The following is a 16433-nucleotide window of genomic DNA, read 5'->3' as shown; positions in this document are numbered from 1 at the left end:
AAAAAAAAAAAAAAAAAAAAAAGAGAGAGGGCTGTGATTTTTGTGGCTCTCCCCTGTTTGACGAGCGGCGATCGCTGGGGAGCTGTTTTCCTCTCTTGCCTGGGCAGATCCATGGCACAGTCATCCCGCCCTCCAACCCTAATTCCCAGCACGTATATTGTGCCGTTCCTCCATTTTTATTATTTTTTTTCTCCCCCCCCAACCGAGGCATCTTCAAGTTTTGAATTCCACTTAGGAGTCTCTCCTTCCTACAGGTGCATGTAGGAGTAAACTCTGTTGCTCTAGTCAAAGAGCTCGCGAGGAAGGATCCTTGCGAGGAGGTGGTGTTTCGCCTTCCTTGCTGTCATCTGGATATAAAGAGGACTTTGTTGTTATTTGGAAGGTGCAGTTTATTCTTGAAATCCTTGTGAAAACGCAAACCCAAACCCTATCCCTTTACAGTGGCTTTACGGTTCTACTTTCTAGTGTGAAATATACCAGTGCTTTATAAACATGTTTATCAGCAGACAGTATTGGATTTTTCATTTGTGGGGAGGCATCCACGCATTTTTCTTTGAGAATGCAGAATAGGGCAAGATTACACTTGCCTACAGGACTCCTCACCCCCCACCCACCTCCCTCCCAGTGTTGGCTATTCTCAATTGAACAATGCATAAGAATTTTAAACAACTATTTTTTTTGACCAGAATGAAGTGAGAAAATAGTAAATGCTAAGGTACTACACCACAGTTGATCTTAAGGAGTAGCTATGTTTTATTGGATAAACATGGTGACAGGAAAGCTGCCATCTAGTTAGGAAAAAATGCAGGAAGTGGAAGAATCAAAACATGAAGTGTTTGTGTTTTGACGCTTGCATTAAACTTGAAGTTATAATACTGATTCCTGAGCATTTTTTGCTACTGTTCAATCGCATATATATGCACATACACTACAGAGCACAAGTGTATGTAATGGAAGCATTACATTGCCAAGAGGTCTTAAAATAATCTTTTCGTCAGAAATATCGTGACACATTTTAGCATTAAAAAATTATAACCAAGTATTTTTTCCTTTGTCCCACAGAGGCGAACTATGCAAGTAGCACCAGAATTCCTCTCCCTGGTGACGGACCAGCTATTCAGTCAAACAGTTCAGCACCACCCAAGCAAACTGTTCTATCTTGGCAAGCTGCAATTGATGCTGCTAGACAAGCAAAGGCTGCCCAAAACATGAGTACCACCACAGCCCAGCCTGTAGGATCTCTGTCCCAAAGAAAACGCCAGCAATATGCCAAGAGCAAAAAACAGGGTAATACGTCTAATAGTCGGCCACCCCGTGCCCTTTTCTGTTTATCCCTCAACAACCCAATACGAAGAGCCTGCATTAGTCTAGTAGAATGGAAGTATCCTTCGATGCAGTTTTATTTTTTGCAATCTGTTCCTTGCATTTTCTGAATGTATCAAGGGGATTGTTTTACAGTATCTCTTACAGCATCACAGCTAACACATTAGCTCACTTGCACCTGTGGGTAACTGTCGTTAGTGTTGATGGTAGTTAATTTTACTTAATTCTTGTTAAAGATAGCCTCCTAATTTGTGTCATAGTGACATAGGATATCATTTTACTGAAGTAGTTCAAAGTCAGAGAAGAGCTCATAGCTGTTTCTTTGTTCTTGGAGGAGATGGGAGAACATTTTCAGAACTTTTTTGAAGTTACAAGCTTACATTATATTCCAGCAAATCTGTGTTGCATTTTGTTGCCCTTCCAAATAAGGTTGAATGGATAGGAGTGCATCTAGCAGTGTTAATTGGGAGATGACCTCAGATGTCAAGCCTGTATCTTCTATATCGTGGTTTGATGTACTGCTGTTAGGGCAAATTAGTCAGATGTAGGAATCTTTTTTAAAAGATTATTTTTCTGAGTACTAAAAGTAGGGAAGATTTTTAGTTAAGCCGGGGACTCGCTCTAAGTGCATACAAGTGTCTGAGATATTAATCTTCTGAACTTTTACAACATATGTCTACTACTAAACGTATTTGGAAGCGTGTACATCTGTAGACAGGGGATCAGATACACTGGCCTGTATTCATGATAACTTGTATGCTGGGAAGGATTGCTTTATCTTTAGTTCAGTGGTTGTGATGTGGAAGTATGTGGATTTGTTTGGCGAAACTGATAGCGTGTTGATGTGGTATATTATTTAATTCTCAAGAAAAGGTTTGAAATAGAAAATAGTTTTGTTGAGGTAAATGTTAGCCTGTTAGCCATGGCAACATCCCTGCAATGGGAAACAGCTGTTCAGGAGAGTAGATTACTGAAGTAAAAGTCATTTTGTTACTTAAAACAGAACAGCCAACCTGGCAATAGGAACTGTTACTCATTTATAGGGCTTGGGTTTTTTTCAGTTCTTTGAACATTATTCAATTGCAAATTAAAGATAGTGAAACAGATTCTTCTTTCAGTTAAACTGGTAGAAGTCCAACTAATTTCAGTAAATTGGCCTCTCCTTGGCTAAGGTCAGTTAAATGAAATTACTATGGATCTAGAGTGGAATAACTCAGGGAAGAATTTGTCCCTATAGCACATCATAAAACAAGGTTGCCAATCTTACGCTGATATCTTTTGTTCATTTCAGTCTGGAGAATGCTGCATGTTAAGATGTGTGTTGTAACTTTTTGTACACAACATAGCAGCTGTTGATGTTGTTGGGCTTTGTGAATGTAAACTCAGCCCTTGAGGTGACAATTTTTTTGTAGGACAACAAACAAAATTTAACAGATCTTATTGGGCATATGGGCTTTGTAGGAGTTTTTTTTTTTTTCCAGGAAAAATATTTTAAACTGACGAAAATATTGGGTGTGAGTATATTCAGTGCTCTACCATCGAGTATATTCAGTACTCTTCTTTTATGGGACTCTTATGGATGTGTATCAGGAAGCTATGCATTGAATTAAGGAAAGGATGTCAAAACTCATAGCTAAAGCCCAAAATACTCCCTTTCCAATATTCCAGTAGGTTCATCTGGGTACCTCCATGTTTGTGGTTACAAGAAAATAATGAAACACTTTGGAGTAAACACAAAGTAATGATAAACTGAAGGGTGAATTTCATAGGCATGAATTTTAAGAAATATTTTTCTTTCTGGGAGACAAAAGGTGTCTCCAGATTTCAACTGCTGTCATCCAGATGCAGTATAAAAAGGCGTAGCTGCAATTCATGCTATTGTCAGTGTGAAAGCCTATAGCCTCTCAGTATGCCTGGCTGCCAAGCCAGTAATGATATTCTGTTCCCCAGTCTACTCACCTAAACTTTTATCTGTCCTGGCCAAAGCAAAGTTGTTCAGGAGTCCAGCTGTCAGAGAAATGAAGAGGGGCTCAGAATTTTCCTGTGTCCATTGTACAGCTTTCCAGGTCTAATAGAGGAGAATAGTTGTGATTGGCAGGGATTCTTTCTCATATCCTACTACAAACTAGATCCCAAATGATTTTTCTCCTTTGGACAAACACATTTTGGTTAACATTAATGAGACTTATGTGAGCTTATAAGGACACAACAGCTCAATAAGTATTCCTTACCCATCATGATGACCCACGTGTTGATTTAAGAGTGTGTAATTGTATTAATCTCTGGAATTTAATATAAAGTGCTCTGTGGCAGCAAGGCTAATAGTTTTCTTTTTTTTTTTTCCAAAAAGAAGAGGACATTGAAAGATCACTATGATGAAAAATAATATGGTATAGTGATACAACTAAAGGTGATGAAGTGTTTGTCACAGTTATCAGTCAAAAGATTGCCTTAAAAGTAAGTCTTGTTTTACAAGTGTTGATGCTGTAAGGAGAACTAGACTTGAAAGTTTGTAGATACGCATAATTCATGAATTCCTTAATAAGATTTTCCAGACCATTTGACATATTTATACTACTGTCTATTTTTGCCAATTGTGTGGCCTTAGCTGTTTACATCCCGTTCCCAGAAGATGATTCTAATTCAACTAATCATAATTTGGTAAGTACTCTTGAGCTTTTTTTTTTAATATTTGTTTGCTACACTTTTAACTTGATAGTCATGATTAGTATTTAAGACTGTATTAAGTACAGGTAATTTTAGTAAGAAAAATAGAATTGGCATATGGTGATACTTTAAAATAAAATGTATATGGAATTACTTTTTTTTTTCATTTTCAATACGTGCACTCTTATGTGTTTAAAATAATTTTTTTCAGCAATGCAATTATTTGGAGGGGAATGACTATTAATATTATGCTGCGTATGTATGTATATTTGTGTGGTATAAAAACCTTAACTTGAATTTCTATTGCTTATACTGATTAAATATACACTTGCTGCCTTTTCTAGTACGCTTGTCTAGTCTGTTTTCAATTTTTAATGGTGTTATTTAGCTATGTATCTTACTAGATATTTTAGTTTTTAATGAGGGGATGGTGGGAAATTTTACATTAATACATTGTAAAGTGACAGGAACATGAAGGTGAATTTTAAAAGCAGCTGGTATAAGTGATCTTTCAAAAAAGGGATGGTACTGCAGTAAGTAATGTGTAGAGATGTGTTTCTTTGAAAATAGTATACTAGCGTTGTGCTTGAAAATATATCATGAAAGCTAATTTTGTTTTAATTCTCTATTAAAACTTTGAAAAGGCTGTCACACTCAAGGGTAATATTGAATTACATTATAATAATTTCACTGTTTATATTAAACACCATCTTGAAATAGTTAGTGGAGTTCAGTAGCCCTATGCACTCAAAACTTGCATGTGACTTTTCTGTGGGGAGGTGAGGTTTGTTCATGAAATAAGGAATTGGATACCAGTAAGTAGGTAACTTTGGATTAATTTACCTGGAAAAATTAGGTTGATATGACGTTTTCTATTTATGAACACGTTTGTGTAATTTGTGGTGTGTAAGCTTGTTTATTTTCCTAAAAGTAATTATTCTGTGCATATGACCCATTTTATATATTTTTTTAATCAAGATTAAGCAAATATGGACTGTAAAAAATGCTGGCGAAAGGCAGAATAATTCAGGTCAATGTAAAGAATGATTTCTGCAGCTGCGTATCTAGCCAACCAACAGTCTTTCTCTTTTTTTTTTTTTTTTTTTTTTACCCCCTGAGAAATTCAGGGCACAAATCTCCATAGCTGTCAATCCACCAAGAGATCCACTAATAACTAATTTCATGAAGCATTACATGAAAAGGGTAAAGCAGTTACTTGTGTCAGAGGCTAATCATTCTGAAAGAAACGTTTTTAGCATTAATTTTGTTAGGCTAATGTCTGGTATTTCTGACCTAATTCTACAATGCGCTAGCATTTAGAAATGGACATTTTCATCCTTGGTGGGTTTTTTTTTTGTGTGTCTGGGTTAGTCTAAGAAAATAAATTACTACTTTTTTTTTTCAGTTAGAGATCCTTATGGATTTTAAGTAGAAAGGGTCTTGAACACCCCCAGTTATACATATATAAAGTTTACTTGGTTATTTAAACTCTCTCAAATTCCCATTTTAAATTGGCATCCTGTTTATACTGGTGTTAAGTAATTCCACTAAGTTTACTCAAAGAACAGATTTTACCCTGATGGTGTACTTTCAGGTACTCAGACAGATTTAAGCAGACTGAGGGATCACGCAAGCGCAATCTGTGTACCTGAGCTAATAACTAGTTCTGGAATGAGCAGCATTGGCTTTTCTTATGACTAAGGTTCTACATCATGAAATACACTAACCAGTGGTCTGGGTTCATGTCTCTTCCTCTGGTATTTCACTGATGTTTTTCTTAGTGCAGACCCACTTCTTTTGTTGAACTCTCAGTGCGGATTAAATTGTGCTGTGTGGGAATATCATGGAAGAACTGAGTTAGAAATTTTCAGACTTGGCTTGGGAACCTGCTTGAACATACATTTCCTGATGCCTGAGGTGTATGTATAGATATGTATTTGAGAGAGAGGGCTGTCAGTTGTCCTATAATGGAAGTAGGGATTATTCTGTTGAGTAATGTTAAGATCTTTTGTGATACTGCTCTTAAAAAACAGACCAAATCTTAAAAATAAGTATTAAATCTTAGGAATAGGTTTAGTAGGATTTTAGTCCCCTGCATGTAGATGTTTGTCTTCTATGAGCCCGACACTCCCAGTTTGATCTTGCTAGGAGGCTGTACCCCACTCTGGCTGTAATTCAAGTTCAGAATTTGAAGGAAATAAGAATCTCCTCTTAATAAGCCATGGAAAGAGGAAGCAACGGAACAAGGGGGGAAAAAACAGTGGAACACTGATAAGTGGGAACTAGAAATGGAAACTTCTCCACTTTTGCTTGGGCTAGGGAGAAGACTTCGCATATATGAGAATTTGAGCAGTTGAAGTGTTCATTCTTTATGACTTCAGGAAATCTGCAATGGCAACCTTAATCCAAGGGTGTACATGCAGAACAGGTACTCATTCCTCTTTGTGATGGGATGTTCGAAGACAGCTTCTGTATGATGGAATTTCCAAGACTTTTAAGAGAAACCTGAGGTACAATTTCTGACTCCATCTTTACCTGTGACTGAGCCAGTGAAACACTGACCATATGTCAACCATCTAACCACTGGCTGAGTTGTGAGGGAGCCCTGTTCTTACTTTCTCAGGAATGTCTCAACGTGTGATGTCTTATCAATGCAAAGTCAGTTATATGTTGCAGTAGTAATGGCAAAAGAAATTTTAGCGCAAATTAACCAAAAATATAACAAACATTTTAAGAAACAGGTGGATGTGTCTTAAAAGAAATAGGAAATCAAATGTATGCGCATTTCTGTATTTTTTATAAATAGGATGTGTCTTGGGAATCTGTTGTTCTTGAATATGAATCAATTTTTAATCTTAAATATCTTAAGATAGCTATCTGTGAGAAGGTTCCACACCCTTGTTTTTGGAACAATAGACTTGTTTATAGAAAATTGACAGTGCAAGGTAAGTATAAGGATGGGACAATTACGTGTTCCTGTGTTGGTCACTCATCTTTACTGATATGCCAGTTGTGATTGTTGAAGTTTTTGTGATATACCTATGTTGGTCACTCATCTTTGCTGATATGCAAGTTGTGATTATCGAAGTTTTTGTGATATATCTTATAGCATGCTGCTGGCTTTGAGATACTTATGATAAGGAAGCAAGAAAATGTTTCTTCATGATATCAGTGACTCAATTAAGCAGATAGTAATCACTGATGCTGTAGGATAGGGGTCCCTTTCATTACTAGTTTTTAGTCTGTCTTTTCATCTTCTGAGTAGACAAGCTTAAATTTCTGTTTTGCATTTCTCTGAGAGCAGAGGGTACACCACAGCTATCTTCTTGCATAGTGGATTCATGGTCATCCTTATTCTCTTTCACGAATGATGTGTTAGTACTGGGTGATACAAAACAATGCATTTCAAACAAAGCAGAAGTGCCGAGTTAAATTCAGACTGGACTGTGCTTGACCGCTTTGCCTGCGTTCTGTGGGAAAGTTTATCAAATCCTTTGTCTAAAACACCTTGAGGTGTGTGTCTGGCGGGCAAAGGGATCTCCTTTTTCTGTACTTTGAATGGAGTAGTTCTCTCATGCTTTTCTATACTGTGTGGAGTGTAATACAGACTAATGAACTTTAAAAACAGTTATTTAACTTGATTCTGAATTGTACTTAATTAAGTAGTCCCTAATCAGTTAATGTTCTTTCACAAGTGGGCCCAGTTCTTCTGCAAATAGATGTCTTGTTCAACTATTGTTGAACCAGACAAGTTATTTTTCTCTTACAGAAGAACAGGGGCAGTGTACACTGGGATGAAATCCTCATAAGCTCACTACTTCATATTTTAATGTAGTTTCTTTCATCTGACTTCAGAAGTTTCAGGTGATCTGAACTTTCCATGCTTGATTCAGCTCTTCGTTTGGCAGTATTTCTTGTCTAAGCTTGATAAGAAGCAGTTTCTGGCAGGAAGGGCTCCCTGTATATGTCTATCTTCTGTTACTGTCTTTTCTTTTCCACCCCCCCACCTGTGGTATGTTATTTCCCTTCATGTCTTTCGTCTTCGTTAACTTCCCACTCATTTCTTTCTTTCTTTCTTGTTATCTTTTGTCTCTGCCCTCCGGCTTCCCTCTGTGTTTACTCTTTTGTTTGTCCTCTTCTGTAGCATGCTTTGCTGTATCTCACTCTCCCACCTCAATTTTTTTTTTCTTGTATCATCCTGCTGTACCATGTTGCCTCCTATTGACTTTCCCATTGGTCTGACTAGCACTGGGCTTCTTACTATACAATATGCAGGCAGACTGGCACAATACAAGTCTGGATTTTGGCCATGATCGAGACACTCTTGGTTATTATTTTTCTTTCCTTTTTTTTTTAATAAGTAAATGTGAACTATAAGAACGCATCCATCCATATAGAGTCTATGAAAACTACACCGCTTAAGTTTGAGTTGAGTCTGCTTTGGGCATACTGCATCTCCTGTGACTAGACCCTGAAGGTTTTCACTGGTGATGCTGTTCTACTTGAAGAGATTGACAGCCTGTGCATTTTGGGAGACTTACTTGTGTAAATTACAGCAAATTGGCAAGTGCAAAGTCATGTGAGTAAAGGGCATGACCCTAATGCATAAAGGACTGGAACCTAATGATAATTGAAGACTATGCCCCTGATAGCTGGATTCTTCAGCCTTGTTTCTGACCACCATTGTCAGTGGGGAACCCTCTCAAGGAGTGAGGTTCTGCATTAAAAGATCTTTCCAGCTTGTGCTTACGGAGCTGGTCAGGTGATGGTCCTGGACATCTTCTCCCCTTTCTCCCAGGCAGTTGGGACTGGGAGAGCCATAGTCGGGGACACTGCTACAGAAAGGTAATGTTTGTGTCCTATCTTTCAGGCAAAGATTTCCTCTGTAAGTAGATTTAGGCAGATCTATCAGTGTCTCCAGCACTAGGAAAGCCAGTGTTGTCCCTGAATTCAGTTGTGCCTTCAATCTAGGGCACAGCAGGAGAGTACTCTGAGAAGAGTCAGTTGAACTCTTGACTTAAGAGGTGTCAGGCTTCCTATCCTTATCTCATTAGCAACCCCATGACTCATTCAGTTCTAAGGCCATGTGAGTAATTAATCCATCCATTGAAAAAGTTGTTGGTTTTTACCTTGCACCCAGTTATCCTCTATATGTAGTTTATCTGAAAATACTGTTGCAGAATGTTACTAATTTTAACTGTGTGTAGTAAATAATTCTAAAGATTGTTGTTTAATTGCTGAATGTTCCATGATGTATTTTAGAAAGACTTCTACATGTATCTACTGCCTTTACTGTGATTACTTTTTCAGTTCAGGGGTCTTTGAGGCCTGGATCTCTCTCTCCTCAGTATCAAAAAGTTATTTAGATTAGGCAATGTTCTGTGTTTCTGATCTTTTTCTACCTTTGGATTCTTAGCTAATGCTCTCTCCTAATGTATCTGCTAGCTGGCATAAAACTCACCCACGTAAACTTTTCAGGAAAGATGCAAGATAATTTGGACTCTACTGAAAATACTTCATTTTGCATACAGGAAAACATGATGGAGACATTGCAATATATTGTATGTATTTAGCCACGCACCTAACTACTGGTACTAAAGGCACCGGAGGTAACTATTTAACTACTGGAGCAGTGTGACTTATCTTTCTGAAAATTAATAGTAAAGCTGTTTGGTTATTAGGTGAGACAGTATGTATCAGTAAGTAACCTTTGCACAACTGCAAGAATTCCTTAATAGATGACATTTCTGCAAGGGGATTATTAAAAAATATTATAATGCTGTACTCAGCCCTATCTTCATATTTCAATTTACTAATATTATGGGCAGCCCAAAACTTCAGTAGTATGCATTAGCTAATTATTATGGATTGCTTTGACTCTTATCAATGCAGATCATGTATTTAGAAAACTTTTTTGCTTTATGTTGTAGTGGACACCTCTGCAAAATATATGAAAAATTCCACTCTGTCCTGCAGCCAGTTCCTAGGCCTATTCACTCTGCTCTGCGCTATACCAGTAGAGTGAAATAGCTCTTGAATTTTCTTGGTAAACAAAGTTGCATATGTCAAGTCCATCTGTAGGGCTTAATGAAAGAGAAATTTTATTTCATGCTCTGTCTTAGGAAAAGGGACATTCCTACAAGAAAGATATGACTAAGATGACTGGCAATTTCCAACTAATAGAAAGGTCACTTGAGTTTGTAGAGGTTTGGGAATAACATAGACTGGTCCTTGTTCTTCTGCATTTTATTTTGTGTGCCCCAATACAACTTAGGATCTAGCTACTTCAGCACAGATAAAAATGGCTGTTTGAAGTGCAAGGGTATGAGGAGAAGGTCCACAACTTAGTTTTACAGGTTTCAGTTAATGACACTGCAGATAATTTCCTTTTTTTTTTTTTGTTTTTTTTTTTTAATGCAGGAGATAGCTTCTCAGTTATCCAAACCAGAAGGCCTTGCAAAAAGATGTACTTAATCATTCCCATTTGAAAGGAAATGTTTTTTCCATGTTCAAAGTTGCAAGCTTGTTCCTATGGGGAATTCCTACTAAGGGCTTGTCTCTCCTTAAAAAGATTTGCTGGTAGTGCATTACTGGCAAGCTGCCTAGGGAGATACAGCATACACCAGAAAGAGTTCTTTTTCTATTATAGCCTAAAGTCAGTCTCACAAACAGAATTGTGCTGCACTGGTAGAAGGTGCTTTTTTTTCCCTGGTTTAATTGTGCTATGAAGAATAGTGATTCCCCACCCTTCTTTTCCCTTACTCGCTGCTTGGTAAAGGCATGCCTGCAAAACTTTAAAGTATAGGCTGGTTGCAACAAAAGTAAATCTATGTACTTCCAAATACACAGAATAATCTTATTAGTTACTATATCAGTTGAATGGTTGGTGGGAAAGTAGTTAGATTTGACACTAAAATTGTTGTAATTCAAATCTAAAGGGAGCATTTAAGATGAGTGGGAGAAGTTTGTACTTTTCATACAAACTATTGGAATAGAGTAAAAGTAGATTTTTAAATGCTCTGAAAAAAACATGAACAAACCCAGGTTATAAAACCAGTTTACTGACTGTATGTAAACAATGTGAATTACTAATTTCCTCCAGCATGTAAATTTAACAAAATACTGATCTACAGTTTTATTTATTGCCAATAGCTGCTATGCTAAAGGAAACTCTGAAAATTGTTTCTGAAGTTTTTACTCAAAAAATGAACACAAAGTTGAGTGTCTTTACATGTTGCCATGTATCAGTGCCACACCAAAAGTAGACGACCATAAATATTACTTGCACTTGCTTTATAAAACCTGTTTTAAAAATAAGGGTGTTTGCTTTCTTTTAAAATCATGATTCATAGAAGCAGCATATTACGCATTGAGAACTGTGGGTTGGGGTTTTTTGTTTGTTTTTTAAATACGCTCTGTATGTGAGCGATGTGTCTTGAAATACCAAAGAGCTGGGATCCATGGCTTTTGAAAGTGCTGGTCAAGGCTTCCTTGCTTAATCTGAGCAGAAATGGAGAAGTTCTGGGTGCCTTTGAAAAGCTGGTCCCTGGGTTGTTCAAAAGACTCATGTAGCTGTTAAGATCAACTGAAATGTACTTTTTAATCTGGTGAGCTTTAGTGACAAACTGTTTGCAGTGATGGTCAATTGAATGTATGATGTTATTTACTGTTCATTTTGCAAGAATTCAAATTTCTTTATCCTGCTGTTGTGCACCAAAACCTTTCTCTTGCTGGGCCATCTGGAAGGATGGGGCCATGAAGAAAGGTTAAATGAATATATAGTGATAGCGGGAGAATGTTAATTAGGATGGATTTGCTTTTCAATGTTAGGTTGTTTTCTTTGTTATTGCATAATCCTCGGCAATAAAATTTTCATTTAATGAATTGCAAATACAATATCATCCCCCCTCCTCCCCCCTCAGAGGAGATTGAGAGCATGCCCTTAGTTCCTGCTTGTATAAATTCCACTTGGTAGCACCGATTAGCAGCTTACTGTTTGTGTTTTTTCATAGTAACTTTTATGAAGAAAAAAGCTTTTGGAATGCTTGAGGAATGCCTTGATGAAACGGAATGTGATTATTGTCAGAAACCTAGGTGCTTGACTTCAGTACTTAAAACCAAACTTTAAATAAAGGTTTGAGATTTATGCTCAGAATTTCACTATGAAGTAATATTTCAGTGAAATCAACACAGCTGACCAGGGTACATCATTTGCCTGCTCAGTGCTAGTAAGGAGTATTCTAGAATAATACTGTAGTGATTGGTAGTAATATAAAACTTTGAAATGACGAGCAGATCGATTTGCATGGACTTATTTATATAGTCGTGAACCAAGTTTTTTTCCCCTCTTATTTAATATTAAAAGATGATATACAAGTATGTTTCAGTTTTGTTGCACGGCTAAAAGTTTGGGTAGTGTCAAACTCCTCTGTTGCCATGGTTTTCACAGTGGTCACTATTCATGTGGGTAGAGAGCTGCTTACAAGTTCAAAAACTTGTAGAATTATACCTTTTAATAATGTCTGAATCTTGCTATTTGTTACTGTGGTAAATCACATAATACAAACTGTGATCAGTGTTGGTCAGTAGAGCAGAAGGGATGTTGCCAGACAAAGAACTTGCAGAAGAACAGAATTTTATCTTCAAATATGTTTTTATTGCATGTTTTATAAGCAACTAATGTTTGATGTATCATAATTTAGGAAAGTGGTTCAGCCCAAAGATTTGTTTGGCCAATTGTTTTAGTTGTCTGCTTCTCATATGATACAAAACAGGTAGTATGTTGAATTTTATCACACTTGACAGCTTAAATGTGTTGTACTGAACTACTAGGTTGCATTTCCGTAAAATTTTGTGGAACATCCAGTGGCACAAAGGAGCATACAGAACCAGTTACATTTGTATAGCATAAAGGCTGAAAAGCTTTTTGCCATATAAGAACATAAAGATAAGAAATGTTCGTTAATAAGGTTCAGTAGTTTAATAATTATATTTTTCTGGGTTGGCTGATGGTACTGCAGCAGTGCAGCAGCCTCCAGCAAGATTGGATCTTATGCCACTCAGCTAATCAGAAAAATGCAGTCCTTCCAAGGTACTTGGCAAATACCCCAAAGCTGTATTATGTTTATCAGACATTTTGTTAGTGCGGTTTTACTCTGATGGGTTTATTATGATGCCACTACTTATTTTTTTTTAAACACTCATCCAGAATCCTTTAAAACACATACCGATGATGTGTGGCATAGGTCAGTTATTATTCATGAAATGAAATTTAAGTAATTATATGCTTATCTTCATCCCAAGATGATTTAGTAGTTCTGAGTTCAGGTAGCTTTTATTGTTCAATAATTTATTTCTTGCTATAGCAAAGGAAAAAGCTGAAAGAAAACAGCCTCCCACATTATGTGAATCTTGTATATTTGTTAAAATAAGGTCTCAAAATCTCTTGACACTACTGACTTCAGAAAAAGTAAATACAAAAAAAATCAGTAATAAAAAGGAACAATGTTTAACCCAAATGTACCTAAAAGTGTCATGGTATTAAGTGATGCTTAATACAACCTCTGCTCTGATTGCTTGCTAGAGGAAAGATGAATACTTCAAGGTACAAAGTCTCTGTGACTGGCCTGCATTCGTAATGCAATGCAGCTACTTCTGCCTCCTGTTGAAGTGCCTCAGCTGCCATAATTCTTGAGGCATAGTATAGAACAGAAAGTTTCTTTATATTCTAGTACCAAACTGAATGGTACTTCAACATTTTTACACTTAATCTTAAATATAATGAAGCTGTCACATTTAATTGAAATTCCCTAAAACATGGTTTTGGAAGAGGGTGTGTTATTTTACTGGCTAATGATTTAGTTTTATGTTTGCATTGTCGTGGGTGTGTTGGTGCAAGCCCATTTTAAGACCAGGCATGCATGCCAGATCTGACAATAAGAAGACCTTGCACTGAACTCTGAAACTTACTGGACGCTTTGAAAGCTTAACACCCATAGTTAATGCAGATTGAGCATAGGTAGGCTGAGCATGCACAGACCTTTTCTGTCAGCATAGGTTAGATTTGTGACTTCTTTTTAAAAGGACTTTGTCTCCTGTAGTAAAAGACTATCAGCTGCTTCTCACATCTATGTTTTCCCTAAGCACTGTATGGCTGAGAGCTTTTATTGATGTGGCTGAAAAAATATATGGGCCACAAGTTGTGATACAGCTCAGGTTGTTCTTCCATGAAGTTCCCATCAAAAAGGGTGGGGAAAAAGAGGGGAAAAAAAAAAAAAAGCTTTTGCTATATGTGTATCTCTTTGAACCTGTAGCTTTTGAGTGCATCTGATTTCAACCAAATACAGCAGAAACAAAGATTTCAAAGTTATTTTTACATGTTCTTTGAGAACAGGAAGAAAGAAACTTTATGTTCACTGTTTCCCCAAAAGGCAGGCTGCAGCAGGAGTCCACATGTCATACCAAAACTCATTAACCAATACCAGGCTGTAGGGATAAGGCTTTATTAATTTTCATGCTTACAGAACTACTTGTCTCATCTAAGAGGAACACTGAATTATGTGGGTTAAGGAAGTAAAATGGTTTGTTGCCGTAGCAGAAAGAGTAAGAGAAGGTAGGTAAGATGCTAACCAAGAACTTCAGAAATAAGCATTGAATTTTTCAGTTTGTCCCTAAGTTCTTGTGTGTTCTTGGACAGCCTATTTACCTTTTTAATAATTTAGTTTCCCACCTATAAAATAGTTTTCTGCTTTAACAGGATATCAAAAGGAAAAGTAAGTTTGAGGCTGTGAAACATTCAGATGTGGTCATAGGGCTCATACGAACAGTAGAATGAGATCTAGGGAGTTCTCTTAAAGCAGTTTCTTATTTTGTCTTTATTTGGAAATGGTTTGCCTGACTTTCTGGTGAATGCTTTCTGGTGAATTTTGTTGTCAGAGGCTATATTTTAAGTTTGAGAACGTAGACTGTTTTGGCAGCAAATTTTGGCGAAGAAAAAGTGATTGGTAGTGGCAATATAGGAACAGAAGGAACAGCCACTGTTCCCATAGTGATACAGCAAAAGCAGTGACATTTAGGTAAACAGCAGTAGGAAAGGAAATTTGGGGGAGTTAGTTAGATGTCTCAGAAGATACAGTAAGCTTCCATACGGTGTTTCATGTGTATCTGAAAATGCTAATGTTAAGCTTCTATTTGTTATATTAGTAGCACAAGCATCCCTCAATGTTTGTTTGGTGGGAAGTTCAGTGACTTCCTTGAACAGGTGATCTGTGAATGAAACCAAGGCAGGCAACATCCCATTCAGCAGAAATTGCACATAGCAAAAGAAAGCATGATATTTTGACTGTTCACAAATAGGCTCATGTGAACTGTCCAGCTGGTGGGAATGGTATCACTGAAGGGTGTGTTTAGCATGACCGTGTGACACATAGATGACAAAAGTATTTCTGGAAACCATTGTAGCAGTCTTACTATTGATCCTACTTGGGGGTAAGAAGTATGTCATATTTGGATTATAGAATCACATAACCATAGAATGATTCTATGATCCAAATATGACATACTTCTTACCCCCAAGTAATTATTTTAAATATGAAAGCTCAAATACAGGACCTTAGTACTCATGTTACTCGATGAGTGCCAGAGCTGAGGTGTTGCATGAAGTTGTGTGTACCTCTGTGCTGGTCAGTGCAAATTCTGGAATCATGTAAGGACTTTAGCTTGCAGACTAAGCAAATAACTAGGTGGCTAAAAGTTTCATTTTTGTAATAGTAATTGTTTGAAATAAAGAAGTGTGAAGTAGGAAGAATAGGGCATTGAGTGCAGGGTAGGAAATGAATTTCAGACAAAAGTTGTGGGAGAAAGAATTCTGGAGACTTTTTTACATTGAAACTTTCAGGGAAGTTAAATCATGGATTAGATAAACTGTCTTCTGAAGTGTTGCACAGTAAGGGGGTTGGGGGTGTGGATGAAGAGCACTGACTATTGGAATTAGTATCCACACAGGGACTCTGTGCAGGGGTTTTTCTCATCCCTTTTGTCTGTGTTTGGGACTGAGACTGCTTCAGAAACTATCAGAAGGAAAGAAACAATTGGAAAGGCTAATGGAAAGAAAGTGAACTTAAAAGAGCAACTGCACAAAGATGATATATTTTAGTATATTGTAGTGTGGTATGACACAGCATGTTTTAATAAATAATCTAAATGAGCTTGACCCATTCTTTGAACAAAGGTAACACTATGCTAGATTGTCTTGCACATGCTTAGTTCTGTTCCAGTGAAAACAGGGTGAAGATTTATGGATGATTTGGAGGTCTTGACACGAGTGGGTATTCAGTGAATGGAGGGTTTCCAGTGAAGGGTTAAGTAACATGGATTGTAAGCACATTAGAATGGTCTTTTTCTTGCCTTTAAACAAGTGCAGAGGTAACAAAATACAAATGTGT

General features: G+C 37.1%; 1 protein-coding gene across 1 annotated transcript in view; it reads left to right on the top strand.

Annotated features, from left to right (window-relative positions):
* The first annotated feature begins 1066 nt into the window (after positions 1-1066).
* CACNA1D (calcium channel, voltage-dependent, L type, alpha 1D subunit) overlaps positions 1067-16433 on the top strand; it is a 199321-nt gene continuing 183954 nt past the window's right edge. The window contains 2 exon segments of the mRNA XM_009880937.1: positions 1067-1381; positions 3879-3984. Of these exon segments, the coding sequence (XP_009879239.1) occupies positions 1209-1381; positions 3879-3984 (279 nt within the window). The 5' untranslated portion in view covers positions 1067-1208.

This window comes from Charadrius vociferus, unplaced genomic scaffold (genome assembly GCF_000708025.1).
Source record: "Charadrius vociferus isolate BGI_N301 unplaced genomic scaffold, ASM70802v2 scaffold63, whole genome shotgun sequence".
Lineage (NCBI taxonomy): Eukaryota > Metazoa > Chordata > Aves > Charadriiformes > Charadriidae > Charadrius > Charadrius vociferus.
This window is presented reverse-complemented; position numbering and strand designations above follow the sequence as displayed.